Below are 23,836 nucleotides of genomic sequence, written 5' to 3'. Positions count from 1 at the left end.
CTGCTTCCCCGTCTCTGCGCTGCCCCAGGTGGGTCCCTTTGGCTGTATCCCTTTCGTTCACATCTCCTTGTACCCCAAGATAGACTCCAACTCCTGGACAGGATCGAAACTTCCTGAGGGCAACCCATTTCTTCCTTTTCCTTTTTCATTTAATACACCTAACANCCTACCCCCCCCCCCCCCCCCCCCCCCCCCGCCCCCCGGCAGCAGCCAGGTGTTTCTCTCAACGCCTGCGTCTTACCCAGCTCCCTCCGGGCAACTTTAGAGTCATGGGAGTCACCCGATCTGCCTTGCTCGTTCATCCTTTGCTATATTTCTTCAGCCCCCTGAAATCCACAAAGACCTTTCAGACATCCTTTTGTTCAGCACCAAGAAAAGCAGTCGAGGGGCAAGACTGCTGCTTTGGAGCTGAATGAGACCTGTCTCCACCTCTTCCTGGCCGTGTGACCCTGAGCAAGTCACTGACCTCCCTGAATCTTAGTGTTTCTTCTATAACATGGGGATACAACATCATTAACGCTTAATAGGATTGTTAGAAGGACCGAGTGAGTATTCATGCCTGCACAGCGTTAGCACCCTACCTGGCACATGGTCAGGCCCCTCGACATGTTAGATCGCCTATCATTTTCTTCCCTTTCCTCTAGGACTCCCCTCTGGCCAGATCCACGTGTCTGGCTCTTCAGTTCTCCAGGCTGCAGTTAGAAAGCAGGCGCACCAGGGAAAGACCAATCCACCACTCACCTTTCACGTAACCCTGAACAACCGACCTTGCCCTACGGGCCCTTTTCCACATCCACAAAATGGGACTGTGGCTGAAAAATGCTTTAAAACATTTGGCTCTTTCTTTTCTCCTTTCCTCTTTTCCATTTGTCCTTTTCCTTTTATGTGGCTCCGTGGAGGCGGTAAGAGCCCACATCTTTCAGTTGGAGCTAAGGAAAAAGGGCTACACCCTAGACGTGATGTACTGAAAAAAGAGGAGGGAGGAGTTTTTCGGTGGTGGCCAAAGAATCCCGGAGGGGCTTGCACAAGGCTTCCCCAGATGCTCTGTGGCACTTCTGGAAGCTTCAAGACCCTCAGGCCTGAGGACGGCAGAAGTCCCCGGGGACAGCCAGACCCTGAAGAGGCAGGCATGGGTCACCAGCAATCCTCTGGGACACAGCTGCCCCACTCTGACCCTCTGTCCACACAAAGTCGCAGGAGCAGGAAGCCAAGCCCCAGAACAGCTGAAGTCTGCCACTCCGACCAAGCGAGGGTTCAGAGCCAGAAGCACCACGGGAGAGAAATTCGGCAATCTTTCGCTCACGTCTGAGTGTGCGGCCTGAGTTCACAGCTGCTGCAGGGGTGACAAGACCTCAGGAGTTCTGTGAGCAGTGCTCCCGAGAGGAGCTGAGGTGTGAAGTGTAAGGTGTACTATATATAAAATACCTGGTGCGGGGCCGGGACCGTAATTTTCCCCTCGCCGCGGTGAATTCCATCCCACAGTCCTGATGTGCGCCAGCACAGTGGGTATGGAGTGTGGGCATGGAGTCCGCTTGTTCGAAACCTGGCTCTGCCTCTGCCCAGCAAGTGAGCCCAGCTCCCTGAGCCTCAGGTCCCTCATCTGAGAAAGTCAGGGTGATTCGTCTTGGCTGAGCTAATCCCTGGCAGGAGCAGCTGAGATGCCCCGGGGCGGTAGCCCTTCCCCATGGCTTCTTTCCCCGCCTGGGGGTCGGGCCTTACCTTCGGTGGTGAGGCTGTCGATGAAGAGGGAGGAGGCGGTGGTGGTGAGGGCTCCATCAAAGGGGCTGAAGGAGTTATTGGGGGAGGACAAGTAGTGGCCCTCGTCCTGGAAGTCCCCACACGTCCTGTCCTCCGCCTGCAAGAGAGACCCAGTGCCGCCCTGGACAGATGCCTCACCGGCGGGCACGCTACACAGAAAAGAGCCCTCGCATGGGAGGAAGGATAGGGCACCTTCATCCCTCAGCGGCCAGAAAACAAGATTCCCGTGCTTGGTTCAAGTGCGGTAAACTAACCGAAGCTGGGCCCTGAGTGCATCTAAGCCTTCCACTCTATCCTGGAAACGTCTTCTCTCCCAGGGCAATTTCTCTGGCCGCTGCTTTGAATCCTTCCTCAAGGAAGGAGCTGAGATGCCAATCTTAAACAAATAAAGCAAATCTGTCAGAAGTGGGCCGCCAGACCAGGTTTTTTTTTAAGGCCTTAGAAAGCTCATCCAGGCTTGGGGCGCCTGGGTGGCTTAGTCGGTTAAGAGTCCGGCTTTCGCTTAGGTCATGATCTTGCGGTTCGTGGGGTCGAGCCCCACGTCGGGCTCTGTGCTGACTGCCAGCTCAGAGCCTGGAGCCTATTTCAGAGTCTGTATCTCCCTCTCTCTCTGACCCTCCCCTGCTCACGCTGTCTCTCTCTCTCTCTCTCCTAGAAATAAAATAAAAATATTAAAAAAAAAAAAAGAAAGCTCATCCAGGCTTACTAATAAAATAGGCGGTGGTGAGCGTACAGCCGTGGGGTTTGGGGGTTTATGTTTAAATGTGGGGCCTTACTGGGGCACCTGGGTGGCTCAGCCAGTTGAGCGTCCGACTTCAGCTCAAGTCATGATCTTGCAGTTCATGGGTTCAAGCCCCACGGCAGGCTCTGTGCTGACAGCTCAGAGCCTGGAGCTTGCTTTGGATTCTGGATCTCTCTCTCTCTGCCCCCTCCCACTTGCACTGTCTCAATTTTTTTTTTAAATGTAGGGCCTTGCACTTTCACTATCACACCAGTTATGAGAGGCAGATCAAGTCGTTCTAACTCTCTGTGCCTCAGTTTCCCGCTCTGAGCAGTAGGGAGCACCGGCCCCCAGCTCCTGGCGCTGTGGGGATGAAATCAGAGCAGGTGTAGGCACACGCAGGGAAGTGCTGGGCGCACACAGTGTGCTCACACTGCAAGAAGGGATAGGGAGAGAGGGAAAGGACCCATGGACGAATGGATCCGCCTGTGTGGGTGTAAGGCGTAAGAACAGGATGCTCCCACCCAGCATCAAAGCACTGAGTGTTCCAGAGAACTTCAGCAGTGAGGAGGAACCTGTGTGGGATTCCAAATAGGAGATCCCCTCCTCACTCCCAGAACGACAGCCTCTCCGAAGAGCCTGAGGTCTGGGGCCAGGGCAGCTGCTCCGAGAATGTCACCAGCCCCCCAGAGGACCCAGCTGTGGCCAACACTATGCCCAACATACCCTCCGCAAGCACCAAAACAACTCCTGGAGAGCTGCCCCCACAGGGCCAAGTCTCTAGAAGGGCTTTTCTCAGGCACCCACAGAACCCTCTAAAATCTCCCGAGTCTGGCCTAACTGGCTCAGAGTAGTCTGAGAGACAAGTCCAAGATGGAGGGGAGAATTTCGCCAGGAGCCAAAGATGTCCTGTGAAGAGCTACATGGGGAGGGGTCTGCTAGCAGCCCTATCCTTCCCCACAACCCGGCTCACTTAAGCCTCTTACCTCCTGGGCACAGCCGTAAGCCAGCCACTCCTGGCGGTAGCGGTCAAAACCACTAGAGCACCTGCAGGGGGACCAAAAAGGAAGAGGTGTGAGGAGATTGACAGAGAAGCCCTCCTCTTCATTTCCTCCTGTTCAGTAGCAGCTCTCCGATGATGGCGAGGAGGGGGCTAACCTCCCAGGGCAGCGGTGATCCAGACCACCAGGCAGGTGTCCTCTCCCGCACCAGGCAGCTGTGGGATCAGGACTCAGACCCTTCTACCCCGACTACTCCTTCCCCAAAAGGAAGGGAAGGTGTCCGTGGCATCTCCACCCTCCTCCCTGACCCAGCTCCCCAGGACCAAGGCCACGTCTGCCCAGATGTGTGCGTATAGGGAGCTCGATGGACTGCATGACCTCGAATGAACTCTAAGTTCGCCTAGACTCTAGACGGCTATGAAATTGCTAAGAATTCAGGGAATTCACACCAATGCCTTCTGGAGAGAGTTTCACTCATTCACAGACAAAGCTCCTTTTCCTTTGTGGAGGGGCCTGAACTTGGCAAAGAGAGGCTGGGCTGAAGGTGGACCTCAGCAGGCTTTAGCCAATACCTCCCGTGTGATAACTAAAGGGCAGAAAGGAAGGTCCTGCCAGAGGCTAGGAAAGACTGAACTGGCCGACCAGTGTCCCAGGAGAGGACACTGTGCAGCTCAGCGGGGCTGGAAGATGCCAAGTGCTTCTCTAGGGAAGGGGTGGGGCTGTGAGGATGAACCAGAGAATGTTCTCCATGGCATCATGCTCAAATGGAAATTCTTCACTCTGGTGCCGGGGGAATCCACCTAGTCCTACTCCAGCTCTGGGACATCCGCACGGGAAGAATCATGTCATGAGCTACCAGTGCTGAGAAAGAATCCATGGCTTGTTAATTTTCTTCACTAGCGACCGCCCACCCATCTGCCAGGGACCCAGCGAGACGGAGGATTTCCGAGAGCTGTCAGTCTTTCCCTCTGACGATGCCTCCTGGGGCTCCGAGATGCACCTCTTGCAGCAGGGACAGCTGAACTGAGCACCCACCCACCCCACCCCACCCCCGCCACGCACCTCCCCCAGGTTCTTTGTGCCCACTACTTTGAGACATGGAGGATTAGGGAGCTACTGGGGGCGGCCACGAAAGTTTCTTTCAAGCCAAACGAATTGATTCTTTCAAGGACTGAGCCTTTGATATAAGTCTAGGAGCATCACCTTCGAGGCCCCGAACCAACCAACCCAGATGCAGAGATGAAGGACATGAGGTATGGCCACTATTGGGCGCCTCCTGAATGCCAAGTGCTGCCCCAGCCATATGCTGCGCCTGTAGCATTTATGGGACCCTCACAATGACACTGTAAAGCAAGGATTATGACTCCTCATTCCTTGGGCCAAATCCTGCAGTTAAAGTCGTTTTAGAGACCAGAGGGGGCCCTTGGGGCGGGGGAGGGGTGATGTGAGATGAAAGGAAGACACCAGCCATGGTAAGTGAAATTATCTAAATCAGATCCAGCCCCAGTGCAAGGAGGGGCAGCTCTGGGAGGCTGCAGAAGGCAGAGTGGGTGGCGAGGAAGGGGAGGCTGAGAACCCACACAGTGATTGCAAGCAGCTGTTGGTGGGAGAGTCCGTGGTGGCCGGCCCCTCGGCACCAGCCCTGCCCTCTGGCTCTGTAGGGACCTGAGTCAGCTCTCAGCTGGCGCTGAGGCTCCAGAGAGCTGGCAAGGAGGGGCCCATGCTGGGGTGGCAAGGAGGGGCAGCTGGGGACAGGATTTCAGCACCACATCAGCCTTGATGGCTCTCTGATGGAACTTCTCTGTCCTATAGCTGACATAACCACAGCCAAGGCAGCGTCCACACCCAAGGCCTTGCCAGCCCCTAACCTGACCAACCCTCATGAAACTGTCACACTCTCTGGGTTCGGGCGTATGTGTTCAACAGGGATGTGTCAGTGGGAGGGCTTTGCTTTCGTGTGGCCCATTTTGAAGTTCTTAGGGCTCAGCTCTTGCTGGCTGCTGAGTCATGTGGTGGTGGCCCCAGGATTCCGGGGCTCATCCCAGGTCATCTGGATTATCTCTCCACGCCAAGACAGTGGCTCCCAAACTTGAGAGTGCGCAAGACGGATCGTGCTGCAGAGCTGTTCTCCAGGAAGACCCCAGCCTGGGGTCCACCCTGCGTACTCTCTGAGGCTCTAGGCCTTTCACGTAGAGGGCCCTGAACACTTCGCAAAAATGCTCTCTGGCGTTTGAGAAATTAAAATAATGGCATGTTCCTCACCCCCATTCCTCTGGACCCCATAACCACATAACAACTGCCCATTTTACCGGGAAAACAAACTGAGGCCCCGAGAGAGTGCATAAGAGCACACAGCTGGTTGGAAGGACATCCAGAAGCCCCTGTCCCCCTGGCCCGGGCTGTGTCTTGGGCTGGGCAGGTTGCCTGTGAAAGCGGCAGCTTCTATTTCTGCACTGGCCTATTTGAAAGGACGAAAGGAAACACTGACGGATGCACGACAGCTGCACGGAACTCAGAGATACTGTAATTTGGCACTTTCAAGATGGCCTCATAGGGCTTCCCACTCTCATGAGAGCCCTGGTCCCCAAAGAAATTCTTTGTTTTGTTTTTTCCCTTCCTGCTATTTATTGATCTTGGACAGGAGAGCAGGGCTCAAGTTTGGAGTCTAATCTGCAAGGAAATGATTTCAGAACAAGGAGTGGAAGATGAGTGGGATTTAAGAAAGTTATCCCTCATTATTCCTCAGCCAGAATCTCATCCAGAATTTTCCCTGTTGCCAAAACCAAGCAAACACAGCTTTGTACCTTGCCCCAACTTTCCACAGATGCCTGCCATTTCCACACCCCTGATTCGCAGGAAACCCCATTACAGCCCAAGAAAGATCTTGAGGCGGTGTTTTGGGGGGCCACAGGACCCTCCTCCAATAGCAGTGGGTCTTTGGGGCTGGCGGCTCTCACACTTGTTTGCAGATGAGGCACCGTGTTAACATGGAGGCTCCTGGGCTTCTCTCCCAGAGATCCTGATGCAGGGGGCCTGGGGTAGGTCCCAGGAATCTGCATGCTCAACGCAAGACCTAGCTGGTTGTGGGATCCTCATCGCTGTGGACCGTTCTCTGAGAAGCCCTGTGCTAGGATGAACCAGCCCTTCCGAGTGTGAGGAGGGGCTGCCAGGGATGGAATCGCTGAATGATCTTCCAGAAATCTAGCATCACCACAGGAACCCTGCCGCACAGTCACCTTGATCGGGCCTCGGGGACAAACTCACTTCTGTGACGTTCTTGTCCTAAGCGGCACAGTGGGCTGGCTAGCGATACTCTCATGTTGGCACTGAGGCCCCAGGCGGGGGGGGGGGGGGGGAAGGGCCGTGCCACCCTCTGCCCCTCCTCCAGTCCTCCTGGGGAGCCAGAGGGTCAGCCTGGCACAAACCTCTGGAGGACATGGCACCAGCTGCAGTTGAAGGTCAGCTCCGAGGACACACAGGCGTCACAGTTCCGATGCTGCAGGCAGGCTGCAAGAGAGAAGGCAGGTGACCCTCAGCATCAGGCCCTCCGCTGACTTCCAGAAGGCGCAACTTTCCCAAACGCTGGGTCCTCATGGAACTATGGAGTCTAAGTAGCAGGGACCCTAGAGGTCATTAGTGCCACCCTCACTTGAGTCCAAGCCCTGATTCTTCCTTCTCGCCTTCCTTTTCCCCTGGCCTCTTTCTTTCTGTCACCTCAGGGGGTCAGGCCCGAGCCGGTGCTAGGGATTCTGCAGAAAGTCCTGGGCCTCCCAGTCGTATGCGGAGGCAGACACTAAACAGATAATCAAGCAGAAACAATTACATAATTATCATCGTGATGAGGTTTGTGAAAATTACAGGGTCCCCTAAGCACGTACAAAGGGATCTCACCTAGGCTGGGAAGTTATACTGCTGGGCGGTGGCCCATAATTACAGGGTTAAAAAGGACTCTTTTTTTTTTTTTTTTTTTTCTGAGCAAGAGAGAGACAGTGTGAGCAGGGGAGGGTCAGAGAGAGAAGGAGACACAGATTCCGAAGCAGGCTCCAGGCTCCGAGCAGGCTGTCAGCACAGAGCCTGACACGGGGCTCAAACCCACGAACCGTGAGATAATGACCTGAACCGAAGTCGGACACTTAACTGAGCCACCCAGGCGCCCCGAAAATGACTCTTTTTCTTAATTGAGATCTATTTGACATATAACACTGCGTAGGTTTAAGGTGTATAACATATAGATTTGATACCTTCATGTTGCAATATGATTGGCATTGTAGCGGTAGCTACCACCGCTGCTACGTCACATGACAATTGTTTCTTCTCTTAGCGAGTTTAATGTTTATGAAACAGTTTTGTTGTCTCTAACCACAGGAAAGGGCTTTTAAGATGTTGTGGTTTGCTCCCCATCCAGCGCTATCTGGGAGCACTCATTTCATGGTATTTGGTCCATGTGGAGGGATTGGTGCCTGAATCTTCTCCTGGTCCGTCTCTGCCTCCTCACTCGCCTCCTCCCAGGGAAGTCTGAACACTGAGTTTGTGGCGGTAAACAGACAATCCTTTTTTTTTTTTTTTTAAGTATAATTTATTTACTTTGAGAAAGAGAGAGAGCGAGTGCAAGTTGGGGAGAGGCAGAGAGAGGGAGAATCCCAAGCGGGCTCTGCTCTGTCAGCACTGAGCCCGACACGGGGCTCGAACTCACAAACCGCGAGATGATGACCTGAGCCCAGGTTGGATGCTCAACCCACTGAGCCACCCACGTGCCCCTAAATCAGACATTCCTAATTCCATCCCTTTCTTCTCTCTCTCCTCTTGGAAGTGGGCCTCCCCGAGGGGGGCTGTGTGGCTATCTCTGCTCACTTGGGTTTACATCTTACTTGGAAAGTTACTTCACCCTCGTTGTGCCTCAGTTTCTCATTTGTAAAAGAGGGATCCTGGTACCCTCTGCTTGGCAGACCTGCAGCAAGTATGGAATAAGGCCATACCCAAAGAGGGTCTGTCACAGTGCTGGCCACGTGGCCAGCCCTGTGAATGCTGCTTGTTACTGACTCTGGTCTTATTCATTCCCCTCAGTGGACCTACTAGGTATTCATCCACTCATGCATGCATTCATTCATTCTTTCAACAAATATTTACTGAGCGCCTACCACGGGCCGGGCACTGTCCCGGCTGCTGGAGATGCCTGCATGGACCCTGCAGGCGAGTGGAGGAGACAGCCAACACACGCACAAACAAGGGGGCGCCTGGGGGGCTCAGTCAGTTGAGCCTCCAACTTGGGCTCAGGTCATTATCTCACGGCTCCTAAGTTCGAGCCCCGTGTCAGGCTCTGTGCTGATGGCACAGAGTCTGGAGCCTGCTTCAGGTTCTGTGTGTCTGTCACTCTCTGACCCTCCCCCTGCCCACTCTCTCTCTCAAAAATAAACAAGCATTAAAAAACAAATACACAGACAATGAAGTGTACATAGGTTTCCAGTGGGCCGTGAAAAAAAGTGGCACCGGACAGAGAGGCAGAATGACAGTGGGGATGCATTCTAGTCAGGGAGGTTGGTAAAGGGCTCTCTGAGGAGAGGTGGTGTAGGCAGAGGCTGGGAGAAGGCAGGAAGCAAGCCTGGCAGCTCTCCTGGAGGAGGAGGAGTCCAAGCAGAAGAGCCCCTGCACACAGAGGCCTGGGAGGAGTGTGTTGTAACCGGGTTCTAGACAGCGGCCGGGACGCTAACAGGCTGGGCAGAACAGACAAGCTGAGGATGATAGGAATGAGGAGGAGCGACAGCTGGGGCCTGGCCTGGGGCAGCGCAGAGGCGGGGAGCAGAGGCGTTAGTGGGAGCAGGGCTGCTGGAGGTTGCGGGGACCCCTCTGGCACCAGCCAGGCACCGGAGCAGAGAGGGCCGGGCGGGGGGGCAGGAGGTGTGGGGGCTGGATTTTAAGAGATGTTCGCTTGCAATCGAAGTGAACCAGAAGGACCTCTGAGTCGCAAGCAGCTGCCATGAAGCCTGTGCATTAAAAAAAAATTTTTTTTAATGTCTTTATTTTATTTTGAGAGACAGAGAGTGAGCGGGGCAGGGGAAGAGAGAGAGGGAAACACAGAATCTGAAGTAGGCTCCAGGCTCTGAGCTGTCAGCACAGAGCCCAACATGGGGCTCGAACCCACGGACTGTGAGATCATGACCTGAGCCGAAGTCGGACGCTTAACCGACTGAGCCACCCAGGTGCCCCGAGTCTGTGCATTTTATGACAAGGAAAGCCAGGCCCTCACCCAGAATAACTGTGCATAATCGAAAGGCTCATCTGATGAGCATCCAAACAGAACACACCGATAGGAGGAAGAAGTGACAACTAACTCAGAAAAATTGACCACACATTCAACAAACATCACACACATTTGACTCTACTGTAATCCATTAATTAGGGAGCCAGTTTGCTTTCCATGGGCCCCCAACAAGATGGTGGCTGGCAACCAGCCCTTGGTGAGAGAGAGCAAAGCTGCTGTGGGCAAAGCGTGGTCACCTTCAGTCACTATGGGAGGGACTGGCTGTAGGTGGCACTGTGTCCTTTCAAAAGAATGAGAGCTCTCTGGCTGCTTTGTTCCCTGGTGTATCCAGAGGTTCTAGAATAGCAGCCGGCACGTGGTAGTCAGTTTACAAATGGTTATGGAATTTGATGTATTGATGCTTCTGTTATCCCCATTTTACAGAGGAGGGAACGGAGAGGCTCAGAGAGAGCCATGGAGCTATGAGTGGCAGATCTGGGTTTGAACTGAGGTCTGTGTGAGCCAAAAGCCTGAGCTCTTGGCCTTGAGATCCCGCTGGGGGTTTCCCTGCCCCCGCTCCCACCCTTTGGTCCATGCCACGTTTTCATGAGTGTCTCTTCCAGACAAGGGACTGCCTGGAACGATCACAGAGCACCGTGGCTTAGAGACAACCCATCCATACCTCTAGAAGCATCTTGGCTAAGTCCTTCTCCACCTGAAGGTAAAAGAGACTTCTTGTACCGGGGCACGTGGTTTTCTCAGGACCAAGGTAACCAGCCTTCCAGGGGTTCAAATCACAGCCTTGGTAGCGCTGCCCCCTCCCCTGGTAGCTGCCTGCTCATTCCCAGTAACTCCAAAGGGCCCTTGAAAGGCTCTAGTCAAAAAAACCCCGGGAGCTTCGGTGAGGTATGCGTAAAACCCACTGACCTTTAATTCTCGTCTGCATTTCAGATGTCCCGTGTGCTATTAAATGCTCACAAAATTCACCGGAGGGGTGAGAAGTGGCTGAAATGTACAGACAGTGCCCCAGAAACGTATTCCCAGGATGGTTCACTTCCGCCCAGGCAGTTACCCTGCCCTTGGGTGTCCTTGCTCCTAAGTGAAGTTTATTCAAGTGCTAGGACTGAGGTTTGCTCTCAGCGTCCTTGAGGAGCCCCTGGTTCTCAGGCCCCACGTCTTTCCTGCCAGGAAAGAGCTCAAGGGGGGACTGGGTGGCGCTGTGACCTGCAAGTGGTCCTGGTCCTGTGACCCTGTGGTGTCTGTGTCCTTCCTCTTTTCCAGGGGAAGACACCGACTGAGCCCAAATAAACATTAAAAAAATAAATAAAAATGCAAGAACAGGGGGCACCTGGGCATTTGGGCATCTGGCTCTTGATCTCGGCTCAGGTCATGATCTCACAGTTTGTGAGTTTGAGCCCCACGTTGGACTCCAGCCTGCTTGAGATTCTCTCTCTCTCTCTGCCCCTCCCCCACTCATACTCTCTGTCTCTCTCAAAATAAATAAGTAAACTTTTTATTTTTTTTATTTTATTTTTTTTTAAATTTTTTAATGTTTTATTTATTTCTAGGAGAGAGAGAGAGAGAGAGACAGCGTGAGCAGGGGAGGGTCAGAGAGAGAGGGAGTCACAGACTGAAGCAGGCTCCAGGCTCTGAGCTGGCAGTCAGCACAGAGCCCGATGTGGGGCTCGAACCCACGAACCGCGAGATCATGACCTAAGCGAAAGTCGGACGCTTAACCGACTAAGCCACCCAGGCGCCCCATAAGTAAACTTTTTAAAAAAAAACGTTTATCCATTTTTTGAGAGAGAGACAGAGCACAAGCAGGGGAGGGGCAGAGAGAGATGGAGACAGAGAATCCGAAGCAGGCTCCAGGCTCTGAGCTGTCAGCACAGAGCCTAATGCAGGGCCCGAACCCGCGAACCATGAGATCATGACCTGAGCCGAAGTCAGATGGCTTAACCGACTAAGCCACCCAGGTGTCCCAAAATAAATAAATAAACTTTAAAATAAAATGCAAGAACAGGAGAGCTGTCCTCTCCCTCTCTCTCCCCAGCTTCCCTGACCATATCCTGAAGAACATCTAACCCTGATCCTGTGGGGTCAGCAGCAGCTGGGGCCTCAGGCACAGTGTGCCTTCGAGTGAAGGTGAGTAGGGTGCAGGGTGAGTGGGGTGTGGGGGGCAGAGGGCCTGGCCGTGGCTCTTGAAGGGCTTCAGGAGAAATTGCTTTATTGCCTCCTGCCTGTGAACCCCACCCCCATAACCCCTCCTCTAAGGAAACTGCAACAAAAAATTTAAGGGCCGATCCATTCAGTTCCTGGATTACCTTTCCTGGGGGCTCAGTCTAAAAATTCTGGGAGGTATACCTTTCCTGGGTTTAACTGTGTGTTAGTAACAACAGCGGTCACGTGTCAAGTACAAACCACACCCCAGGTCTGGGATGTGCCAGTTAGTGTCAGAGCTGCCATTCATTCATGTCCTCAATGCTCCCTACTGTGGTTCTCACCCTTCCATAGCTCTGGGAGGGTGGCAGTGCCAGGCCCAGGTGACAAACGAGAAATGGCAGCCCCGAGAAATTAGGTGGCCATATCCACCCAGGGGTCAGTGGTGGGCCTGACAATGGAGCCCCAGATCGTTTGACTATAATGCTCTTTGCAGGACAGCGGGAATGACCCCTACTCACTTGGCAGTGGGGTGAACTCCACAGCTGATGTGCTGGTGACCTTGCTGGGGTCCAGCTCCACACGGTGGTATTCGAAGATGGTCCTCCGCCGAGATTCTGAAACAGAGGCAGAGCCTGTCATCGGGGGCGCCTCTTGGCCGGACGGTGGGGGCAAGAGATTGCAGCGAGTGGAACAGAGAGTCAGTAGGCAGCCACTGAGGGCAGGGATAAACTCATCAACCTGGGACAATGACGTTGAGGCTGCAGGGAGACTGGAAGACAAGAATTGACTCTGAGAGGGGAGCTTTGTATGGTAAGAAGGTTAAACTGCTCAACGCAGAGGCCCGGCCACTGCTGAGGTCAGGACCTAGGAGCTCCCATGCTGCTGCATGGCTCTGTGCCTTCACAGCTGCTGTTCCCTTGGTCCATAATGTTCTTCCATCCCTTCTCTCCTGGTCTAGCTCAACCTTCCAGATCCAGCTCAGGGCCACTTGCTTAGAGCAGCCTTCCTTAGCCAGCTGCCTCCTCTTCTCCCTTCAGGCCAGGTACCCAGCTCCCACTGCACCCACCATATTGTGTGGTCATTAGGGTCTATTTGGAGGGTGGGGCCGTTAGGCTGTGAGCATCTGGTCCTGAACCTGACCCACAGCCAGCTCTCTGCAAACACCTGCAGATGCACAGGCCGAACTTGGAGAAACTGTCCTCTCCTGGATGGAAGTCAGAGCGAGGTTCGGGGTCTGGGGCTTGGCTTATGTCCTGCCTCAGTCCTGGCAGGAACCCCCTACAGGACATCAGAGTCAAGAGGCTTGAGTTCTGATTCCGATTCTGCTCCCCTTCTTAGGGCCTCAGTGTCTCATCTGTGATGTTGGAAAGAAGAAACACCTGCCACAACACCCTCGTGGGGACAAAAGTGGAACTGTAGATGAACTGACTTCTCCTGAAATGACAATCTGTGATTGTGACAATCTGTGATGTTTCCCACCACATCCCCTCACGCACCCAAGAACCATGACTTGGGGGTGATTTCCTGAGGCTCTGAAAGGCAGCCAGGTAGCCGGTGAGCTTTGTGAATGAGTTTCCCTATAAGGAGAAGGGACTGCATAGCGTTTGGTCTGCCCTGAAGCTACCATCTTCCTCCAAGACCCTGCCTCCCTGGCTACACAGTGATTGGTCCAGGGCTGGGCATCAGATACAAGCTGGCCAATCAGAGACCTTCCCTGGGACTGTTCAACTAGAACCAAAAGACCCTTTACTTTCTAGTAATGAAGCTGAGAAAAATGCACGCTCCGAGTCCGTGAATGACCACAGGTCCCATGAAGCAGGAAGTACTGGGGGCTTTCCAGGCTCTGGTGTCCCAGGACCTGCCCTATCCCCTGTCCCCCTGGCTATCAATTCTTTCTTTGGTTCTTTGCGCTATTTCATATCCCCTTTTCCACTTAAGCTAGTTTGAGCTGGGTTTTTGTTACTAGAAACCCAGAGCAGGCAAGGATATATGTTTCTCTCTCAGTTGAGCATCTCAGCTCTCAGCATCCTGTGCAATGGCTGGGTGTCCTACCCTCCCCACCCCCTCCTGAATAAAGAATCCAGGGGAGCATCTGCTGCCTGAAAGAACATCTCATCTACGTTTTTATAATTTGTTTATCCCAATCTTGGAATCAATGTCTCCTACTCAACCCAGGATTGAACCCCCAGTTTGTCTGGTGCTAAAACACACTGTCTTTCTATGACCCCACACTGCTCTGCAGCAGAGAAATTATGGACCCCTCAGCCCCTGAAACATTCCCAACTGCAGAATGTCCTGGAAACATTCTCTGCAATGAAGGAGTCCTGACTTGCAGCATTTGCTGCTTTCTATGGTGCAAATACTTCCCATGCTGATTCCGCGCTACCAGTTTGGCGTCATTGAACACAGAATTGGGAAGAGATGTGGCCACTCTGCTCTTGTGACTCTGCACAAGGGTCTCCAGCACACCGTGGTTCAGGGTTTCTTTTGTTTTCCTTTTTTAATGTTTATTTATTTTTGAGAGAGAGAGAGAGCAGGGATAGGGGAAGGGGCAGAGAAAGAGGGAGACACAGAATCCAAAGCAGGCTCCAGGCTCTGAGCTGCCAGCACAGAGCCCGACGTGGGGCTCAAACCCACTTCATCTCATCACACAGGCATTTTATCACCTCACAGCCTCACAAGAAGGAGGGTGAGTATAGTACAATAAGATATTTTGAGAGAGGCCACATTCATATAACTTTTATGACATTACATTGTTACAATTGCTCTATTTTATTACTAGTTGTTGTTAATCTCTCACTGTCATTAACTTAGAAATTAACTTTATCATAGGTTAGATGTGTATAGGAAAAAACATAGTATATATATAAGCTTTAGCACTACTCCGCGGTTTCAGGCATCCACGGGGGATCTTGGAACATGTTCCCTTGGATAAGGGGTGTGGGGAAGGGGAGACTACTGGATTTGTACTTCTAAAAGAGTAGAAGGGAAACATTTACAATGTTTCTTTAAGAATAAATAATCAAGGGGTGCCTGGGTGGCTTAGTCGGTTAAGCATCCAACTTCAGCTCAGGTCATGATCTTGCGGTTTGTGGGTTCACACGCAGTGTTGGGCTCTGTGCTGACAGCCCAGAGCCTGGAGCCTGCTTTGGATTCTGTGTCTCCCTTTCTCTCTGTCCCTCCTCTGCTCACTCAATCTCTCTCACAAAAATAAATAAACATTAAAAAAATGTTTAGGGATGCCTGGGTGGTTCCATCAGTTGTGTTCGACTCTTGATTTCGGCTCAGGTCACGATCTCACAGTTTGTGGGTTCGAGCCCCACATCAGGGGCTGCTGTCTGTGTGGAGCCCGCTTCAGATCTTGTCTCCCTTTCTCTCTGCCCCTCCCCATTTGTGTTCTCTCTCTCTCAAAAATAAATAAGTAAAAATTTTAAAAGTTTTAAATAAATAATCAAGCCAATATCCCAAAGATGGAGGAATTATGTGCTTACTTTTCTCCTAAACAGCCTTAAGTCTGAGAGAGAAGCGGCCAAGAGGCAAGCCTCATAAATATCAGGCAGTCACTGCCCAACGTCTACAGGGTTACCAAGGTCTTAGAGAGAAGAGAGCCCTCCATCAAAAGCCAAGTTCACAGAGCACCGTGTGTGTTCGCGCACACACAGATTGTTTTCCGTACAAGAAAGGCCCATTGCCAAGCAGGAATGGGGTCTGAAGGAAGACACTGCGATGAGGAATGGCACCTTTCTGTAACTCATCTGCTCTGATGAGACACCAGTTTTCAATCCGTACAAAGGCCCATATGTGCTGCAGGGCCTAGGAGATGTGGGACATCTAGATGGGGGACACCGAGGCAACCCTCCACAGCTCCATCCCACCCGCCACCCCCAGGGGCCATCTCTCCTTCTGAAAAATCATCCCTTTTAGCACTAAAATGTAATAGGGAGGAAAAAGTGAAATTCCAGGTCTTCCAAGGAGCCTGAGACCATGGGGTCTAGAGTCTATGTAAACATTTCTTCTTTTATCCGCTTCCTCCTTCAAGGCACAGCTCAAAGGACATACTTTCCTTGAAGGCTTCTCCACCCTCCTTGGGCAAAGTTGGTGGCCTATCTTCTGAGCTTCACAGCCTCCTGCACAATGTCTGGTGTCACCTGTTACACTGCTCCATCAATATCAACTCTGCTGGCCACCTGCCCCACCAGGCTGTGAGCTCCCCCAGGGCAGAGCCTGCTAGTTATTTGTGTCTGTGCCCCAGCCTCTAGCACCGGGCCCTGCATGTAACAGGGCCTCAAGATGTGAGTGTGAATGAATGGATGGATTATAGGTAGCCACAAAAACCTCAGCAACTTATTATAACTTCAGCACACAGCCCAAAGGAAGAACGCCCTTCCTCCCCAGCCCACCATAGGCTATGGCTTTTCCCAAAAGGACGGCCCCCAATGGGCTGCAGAAAGCCAGACATGTCCCTTGCTAACTTAGAGCTCCAAGCAGAGGGAGAGCTGGCTTTCAGCATTTCTCCACCTGCAAGGATGTAGGGAAGAGCTTGCCCCCAGGGTCAGAAGGAAGGCGAAAGGGAGGGACCGATGGAGCCAAGGTTGGGCAAAATGGAGACATGAACTTGTCAAGGCGCCCAGTTCAGGGGTAGAGACAGACGGGCCAGGGAAGGTGAGACTCCCAGCAAACTCACACCAGAGTCTAGGGATGAGTCTCCCCACCACCTGGGTTGGGGAACAGAGTTGAGGATGTGCTTCAAGTGAGGATGCAACCAGACAGGGTCAGACGCCCTGCAAAACCTGACACAGCCCTACCCCAAGGCAGGGGAGATGAGTGTGGTAGGAAGGGGGAAGAGGGTGGGCGTGCGGAAATATATCTCTGATTAAAAATATTTGCTCATTTCAACCGCCAACTTGTGCTTGGTTGAGTGTATGGCTTTGGGAATATTTTTATTGCTCTGTAAACAGAACTCTTAATATCCCCGCCTGAGTTATTTGCTTTTGGATTAGCTCGCCAACATCTGGGGCTCACCCAAGGACGATGACGTCCATCTGTATGACCAACAGATCCTTCCAGAACCAAGACAGAGGCCATCCCAAAGCCACATTTCTGGCAGCTTGAGACATTCTGCTTTATCTCCATTTCCACTCATCAAAGATTCAGGAGGTGCTAGGGTCCAGACACAGAAAGCCTGGCTGCCCAAACAAGAAATTAAAAAAAAATTTTTTTTTGTTTTAATGTTTATTTTTGAGACAGAGACACAGAGCACAGCAGGGGAGGGGCAGAGAGAGAGGGAGACCTAGAGTCTGAAGCCCCCTCCAGGCTCTGAGCTGTCAGCACAGACCTCAATGCAGGGCTTGAACCCACAAACAGGGAGATCATGACCTGAGCCAAAGTTTGGATGCATAACTGACTGAGCCACCCAGGCGCCCCAACAAGAAATGATAATGGCTCAAAGGAGAGGTTTGCGTGTCCCACTTTGTTTCCAAACAAGACACCAGTGGGGAAGGGCTGGGTCTGTCAGAAGAGATCAGACTGACAAATCTGGTCACTAACTGCCCTCCAGACGGGTGGTCACAATATAACAAGTATAAGATGGCGGTTCCAGAAAAAGCTTTCACTTGCTCGTTCATGTCTTTCTTTGCTCATTTGATTATTCATTCAATAATCATAAATCGAGCCCTAGGAGGGGACCACCAGAGGTAAACACAAAGGAGCAGGACCACAATGTGGAGCCCTTAATAATGAAATCCTCATTAACTGATTCCACTAGTTCCAAATCTCCCTCAGTTTTGACATGGCTATACTTAAGATGCTTTTATACTGTCCATGAAAGAGAGAGGTTCTTTTTTTTTTTTTTAATTTATTTCTAGAAGAGAGACAGAGAGAGAGAGAGACAGCGTGAGCAGGGGAGGGTCAGAGAGAGAGAGAGTCACAGACTGAAACAGGCTCCAGGCTCTGAGCTGGCAGTCAGCACAGAGCCCGACGCGGGGCTCGAACCCACGAACTGCGAGATCATGACCTAAGCGAAAGTCGGCTGCTTAACTGACTAAGCCACCCAGGCGCCCCAAAAGAAAGAGGTTCCTGCAGTCAAATAAAGAGCATATAAGCTACCCTGTGTGCTTTGGTGCAAAATGCTGCTAATTGCACATAGATCTTTGTATCAGGCATGTTCTGCCAATTCTCTGAGGCAAAGCCAATGTAGCAGTTTATACAAGTAATGGTAAGAAAAACCCTGGCCGCTTGCAGCACTTCCTTCCCTCAATCCCAGGAGTGAGACTGCTCTGAATTCCCTCCACCCTCAGGTAAGGGTGGGAGGAAAGTGTTTGGAGCCTGGGGAAGGAGACAGTCCCCCAGACTAGGTTCAGTGGCTGGAGGGTTCTAGAATAGTGGGGAAACCAAACTTCACTTCTCATGGCACTCCAGGCAGGCAGGAGCTAGGGTTCAAGGACAGGGATACCTTCCATTCTGGTGGGGCTACCCATGGTGGGCTTGGACAGTGGGAATATCCATGGTGAATACGGGAGCTACAGACCGGAGAGCTGTCCCCGACTCTGTGTCTCATTTAAGCCATGGTTATGTGGGATTTACCGGTATTCGCAGCTCAGCGTAAGCCAAACTAATTCTCTACTCGTGGGTGGAATAGTGGACCCGGAGGAATCTGACCTCTCTGCCACATAAAATCCATCGCTCCCCGAAGCAGAGGTAGTGGCTCTTTAAAAGCTCCATGAAGGCCATGGATGCTGTCCCAGAAAAATGCATGCATACGAATATGCCCCACCCACACCTCAATATTCCTCTTCACGTCCATGCCTGGAGCCCAGGCTAAAAACCTCCGCAAGACAGAGATGCAACTAATTACCAAAGTACTCACTCCCCACTGCAAGTGGCATCAGACTCCTCCTGTTCTCACTTGGGGTCACCAGAGAGCAGGGGACAAGATCCCTGTGGCACTATTCCCTTCGGTGACACTCGTTCTTGTGCGATTTCTCATTTTTCGAGTGCCTGGCCCGCCTCAGGCCCCGGCTAGGCGCTGGGGAGAAGATGCCTGAGGAAAGCATGAGTTCTGCTGCGTGGAGAACCGAGTGGACCAGTGGATGAGGAGAATTTTGCCAAGTGGCAAAAGAGTTGAAATGGGGGGCATGGCATACAAAGAACTGAGTACTAGAGATGTGGACAGCCCTTGGCGTGTTTGGGGAACAGGGCATGCAGACCGGTGATGCCCTGACAGAGAGTGGTAGGTGATGGGAGGGTCTGGAGATAAGCCTATAAAGGTAGGCTGGGCCAGCTGCATGGGGCCTTGAATGCCACACCCAGGATTTTGACTTCATGCCGCAGGCAATGAGGAGCCACAGAATGACATGATCAGACCTGGCAGTGACGAGAAGGAATGGGGGGCAGAGGGAAGGGGACGAGGGGCTGGGAGACGCGGGGCAGTGTCTGCGGGGTCAGGGGCCAGCTTTCCCTGGTGGATGGACCTCACACCGCAGCAAACAGTGCCTGGAGCCCCGAATCCAGCAGCTCCCACGTCAGAGCCCTGCCTCCTGTTGTGTCAGGTGGACTGGGCTTCCTCCCACCTCCCCACATCTCCCTGGCTTGCTCTAAAACAGCCTTTCATTCCAGAATCACAGAGAAACCTCAGATGCAGACACTCCCTGGGGAATCTGACTTCCTCTAATTCACCCTCATACAACAGCTGGATCCAACACACATTTCCTGAGACTACGCCTGCCCACAACACCCCGTGAGGGGGGCACCAATGAGGCAGATGGGGTTCAGTAATGCACGTGGCCAGGGGGGACCTGGACACTAAGAACCGCCCTTCCTGCAAAACAGCCTGGGATGCATGGGCGTTCTAGGGAACTAAGGAGGAAAGGACTCACCCCTTCGGTTGGAATGGGGGTGGATTAGACTTAGAAAGTCTCAATGGTCGATCCAGGGTTTAAGAAAAACAGAAGATCTGGGATTCAGGTCTCTCTAAGAGCCGTGTGACCACAAGCAAGTCACTTCACATCTCTGAGCCTCTGTCCTCGTTTACAAAGTACAGACCTCACTTAGAGTGTTGGAAGTATGACCACATAAGATTTTGTAAAGGTCAGGGGAGTCCGGGTGGCTCAGTTGGTTGAGCGTCTAACTTCGGCTTGGGTCATGATCTCACGGTTCAAGGGTATGAGCCCCGCATCGGGCTCTGTGTGGGCTCAGAGCCTGAATTCTGTCTCTGTCTCTCTCTGCCCCTCCCCCTCTCATGCTCTATCTCTCTCAAAAATAAATAAAACATTAAAAAAAAAAAGATTCTGCAAATCTCAGAGCCTCGGATGGGATTATAACCAGTGTGGTGCTCAGGCAGCCTCTGACATGGCCCCCAGTGGCCCTACCTCCTGATGTTGACACCCTGTGGAATCCTGTCCTGAGTGTGGGCTGGACCTAGTGACTTGCTTCTAACCAGTGGAATATGGCAAAGCGATGGGATGGCGCTTCTAAGATTAGGTTACAAAACAACTGGCCTCTGTCTTGCTCACCCTCTACTTCTCTCTTGTTTGCCTGCCCTGATGGAAGCCAGGTGCGATGTTATGAGCTGTCCTATGGGGAAGTCCACGTGTCAGGAACCGAGGGAGGGGCTCCTCAAGGAAGTGAACCCTGATAACAATCATGTGAGAGCTCTTGGATGCAGACCCTCACCCCAATCAGTTGTTGAGAGGATTGTAACCTGGCAAGCACTTTGCTTCCTGATCCACAGAAACTCTGGGAAAATGTTCGTGTGTTTGTTTTTTAAGTTGCCGTTTCAGGATAATTTGTTACATAGCAGTAGCTAACTAATACAATCAGAGTGATAGGGAAACTATTTAGCAAGGAGCTCAGGACATGTGCTGCCCAACCTGTTAGAGCAGATGCTGCCTGGAGCACTGGGGCGGGGGCGTGGTGAGCTGCTTGCTAGCGTCCTGGGTGTTCAGGGAAGGTCAGGACAGGCAGACAGAGTAGTGGGAATTTATCCTATGGAAATACCCACAAAGAGGCACAAAAATAGCTGTTTGCAAGGATATTCACTGCAGTATTATTTGTTGTAGCAAAATATTGGAAACTGTAAAACCTATGTCCAGGGGATTGGCTAAATTAAGGTACATCCATGCAACAGGCTATCAAGTAGCCATTAAAAAGAATGAGGTACAGGCTGATACGGAAGGATAGGCACGATATACTTTGTTCAAGTACAGAAAAGTGGCATCATACGCCATCTTTTGTGTTAAATACCCAAACATATACTTACCTATAGGCTTATAGCTCTAGAAATAACCTGGTAGCCCTTCGTTGCCTTCAGGAAGGGAAACTGGGGGCCAGGGTCAGGGACGGGAGAGAAACCTATTTTTTTAATACTCCCTTTTGTATCTTTTGAGTTTTAGACCAGATGCACTTATTCATGAAAAAAATTATATCATTTTATAGATTACAATAAAGGGGAGCATTCATAAAGAACAGAATGGTAATTCATGTTAATGGCAAAAATCTCCGAGGTGATGTGCAAGGGCAAACAGCCACCATAGCATGTGACTTTTTGCTGCTCGTTAGACAGAAGTCACCCACAAGTGCTGTGGTCGCAGCATCTGACCTGTGACACACCAGCATCAGGATATCACGTGCTCCTCTTTCTGCACTGTCTGCTACTGTACCAGAGGTCTGGCTGGGTTATAAAATAGTGAGTTGTGTAACAAAGGCTGGCAGAGGAAGATATTCGAATACAGGACTCACAGGCTCAATGCGCCAGACATCGGGCCAGACACTCCTTGGACATCCCTGTGTTCATTTTCAGAGTAACTGTAGGAAGCATGAACCACTTCTATCCACAATTACCAACAGAGAAATAAACTCTAAGAGGCTAAGTGACTTGCCAGGGGTCAGATGCTCACGGAGAATTAGGTCTATAATCCACACTTGCAACTCCAGAGCCACGCCCCTAACACTCTACTCATAACCTTGAACATGGGAGGTGCTAGATAGACTTCTAACGTGAGCCTGAGTCCCCTCCCTCCGGTTTCTGTTAAGGACAGAAGCTCTGCTCAGATGATAAAACCCACCCCACCCCCGCATGTCTTCCTCTTCACTGTATCTCAACAGCAGCCAGAACACAGTGGTCTAATGTACTGTAGGAACTCAGAACATGTGTATTGATTGAACTCAACCAACAGACATAAGTAAATAATGCTTCCTCTGAGTTCCTAGAAAGGTAGTGCCGTGCCCGTCTACAGGAGAGTACTTTGGTGTCTCCCAAGCACATCCTCTCACCCAGTCTGGGGTGGCTAGGGTGGAGTTCAGGGTGTCCCTTGGTCCCATCAAGCACAGGAAGGGATAGAGGAGAGCAGACACGGGTCTGCTCCTCCTTGGGGTCCTGGAGGTTAGACAGAGGGACTTTTGCATACACAACACAGCAGAAGAGGTCAGGTTCAAAAGACTCTGAACTAAGGGTCCAGAAGCAATGGACAGTGTGCCTACTTCCCCAGAAGTGTGAGTTCAAGACCCTCATGGGGGTGAGCAGGGGCTTTTACAAGCAGGGGAGAAAGAGCTGTGCTCTCCAAAAATATCAGCACTGGAGGAGGACCAGGAAGGAAAAAGCACTGTTCCAGCTATACCCCCATTTTACAGATGAGGCAACTGAGGCTAGAGAGATGTGATTTCCTGAAGTACAGAGAGTGGACGACCATGGCTGAGACTGGCTTCCTTCCCCTGAGTCCCCTGTGATGCTCCTATCTCATGGGGGTGAGGATGCAATCATGGTTGTTTTCTGCAAGGACTCGAAAACCCTAATCTGGTGTCTCCGGAGAATTTCTAAGTGTACAGGGTGCTGAGTGGCTCCCCTTCCCCTACAAAACCAGAGCAGCGCCTCCCACTGGAGATTTCATTGGGAAAAAAAAAACGGTTCCTCTGCTTTAACGAAGAGAAGTTGGAACTCATTATGCTCCATCTTCCTTTGGAGCCCGTTCAGCATCCAGCTATCCATCCACCTCCACCACTGCCAATCCCTCCCCCCCGCCCCAAACCTAGGCTGGGTCAGTCAGAGCTCAGTCCAAGCCCGCCGAGACCTCCGCCGGACCCCTGGGGACTCACCTGGTACATCCGGGGACGGGTTGAGAATCATGAAGGCGTCTGACAGGCCTGCTTTGACAGGGTGCTGGGAGGAGCTGATTTCCAGGACAGACATAGGGATCTGCAGCGGGGGAGAAGAGGCTCCACCTACCCCTCCAAACACCCTTGGGCCAGCCTAGACGTCCCCTCTGAGTTCCAGACCCATCTGCCTGCTCCGCAGCATCTTTTGGAGGACTCAAGCCCAGCTCAAATCCAGTGGCCCCCATCCAAACTGCAAGTCCACTCCAACTATCTCCAGCACGTTTCCTTTTTCTTTGCTCTACCTCCACGCAGGCCAGAAACCTGGGAGTCACTCTTCCTTTCATCTCCACCCTCTTCCACCTCACACATCTCTGAACCCTCTTAATCAGCCTGCTAACTTGCTCTTATATCTGTCCAGTTGTCTCTATCTTACCCTACCCTACTCCAAGCTGGCAACGCCTCTCTCTCCAAAACCATCTCCCAACCTTCCCTCTGAGCCACCAACAACCCGTTCTCCACGCTGAAGCCAGAGTGACCTTTCTCAAAGGCAAATCTGGGTGTTCCCCTGCCCTATCTTGCTCCCCACTCTCCCCCATGGCCAGTCTTGCTGTCTTCTTTCAGTGCTTTGTACCAGCCAGGCTCTGTTCTGCCGCAGGACCTTTGAATGTGCCTTTCTCTCTCCTCTTTGTTTCCTTAACTCCTACACATCCTGCAGATTTCAACTCTTTTCCTCAGGGAAGCCTCCCCTGCTGAGGGAAAAAGCCTCATAGAGAGAAAAAGAAAGAAAGAAAGAAAGAAAGAAAGAAAGAAAGAAAGAAAGAAAGAAAGAAAGAAAGAAAGAAAGGAAGGAAGGAAGGAAGGAAGGAA

At 51.9% G+C, this 23,836-nt stretch overlaps 1 protein-coding gene across 2 annotated transcripts in view; it reads right to left on the bottom strand.

Moving 5' to 3' along the window:
* PLXDC1 (plexin domain containing 1) overlaps positions 1-23,836 on the bottom strand; it is a 62,708-nt gene that overhangs the window by 6,945 nt on the left and 31,927 nt on the right. For both annotated transcript variants that reach the window (XM_039227953.1, XM_039227954.1), the window contains exons 7-11: positions 22,970-23,069; positions 12,400-12,495; positions 6,906-6,987; positions 3,466-3,526; positions 1,720-1,855 (exon numbers count right to left, since the gene is read on the bottom strand). In XM_039227953.1, coding sequence (XP_039083884.1) covers positions 1,720-1,855; positions 3,466-3,526; positions 6,906-6,987; positions 12,400-12,495; positions 22,970-23,069 — 475 coding nt within the window. The remainder of the gene's footprint in view (positions 1-1,719; positions 1,856-3,465; positions 3,527-6,905; positions 6,988-12,399; positions 12,496-22,969; positions 23,070-23,836) is intronic.

This window comes from Hyaena hyaena, unplaced genomic scaffold (genome assembly GCF_003009895.1).
Source record: "Hyaena hyaena isolate Hyena2069 unplaced genomic scaffold, ASM300989v1 scaffold_29, whole genome shotgun sequence".
Taxonomy (NCBI): domain Eukaryota; kingdom Metazoa; phylum Chordata; class Mammalia; order Carnivora; family Hyaenidae; genus Hyaena; species Hyaena hyaena.
Note: the sequence above shows the minus strand (reverse complement) of the source record. Positions and strands in the feature narration are given on the sequence as shown.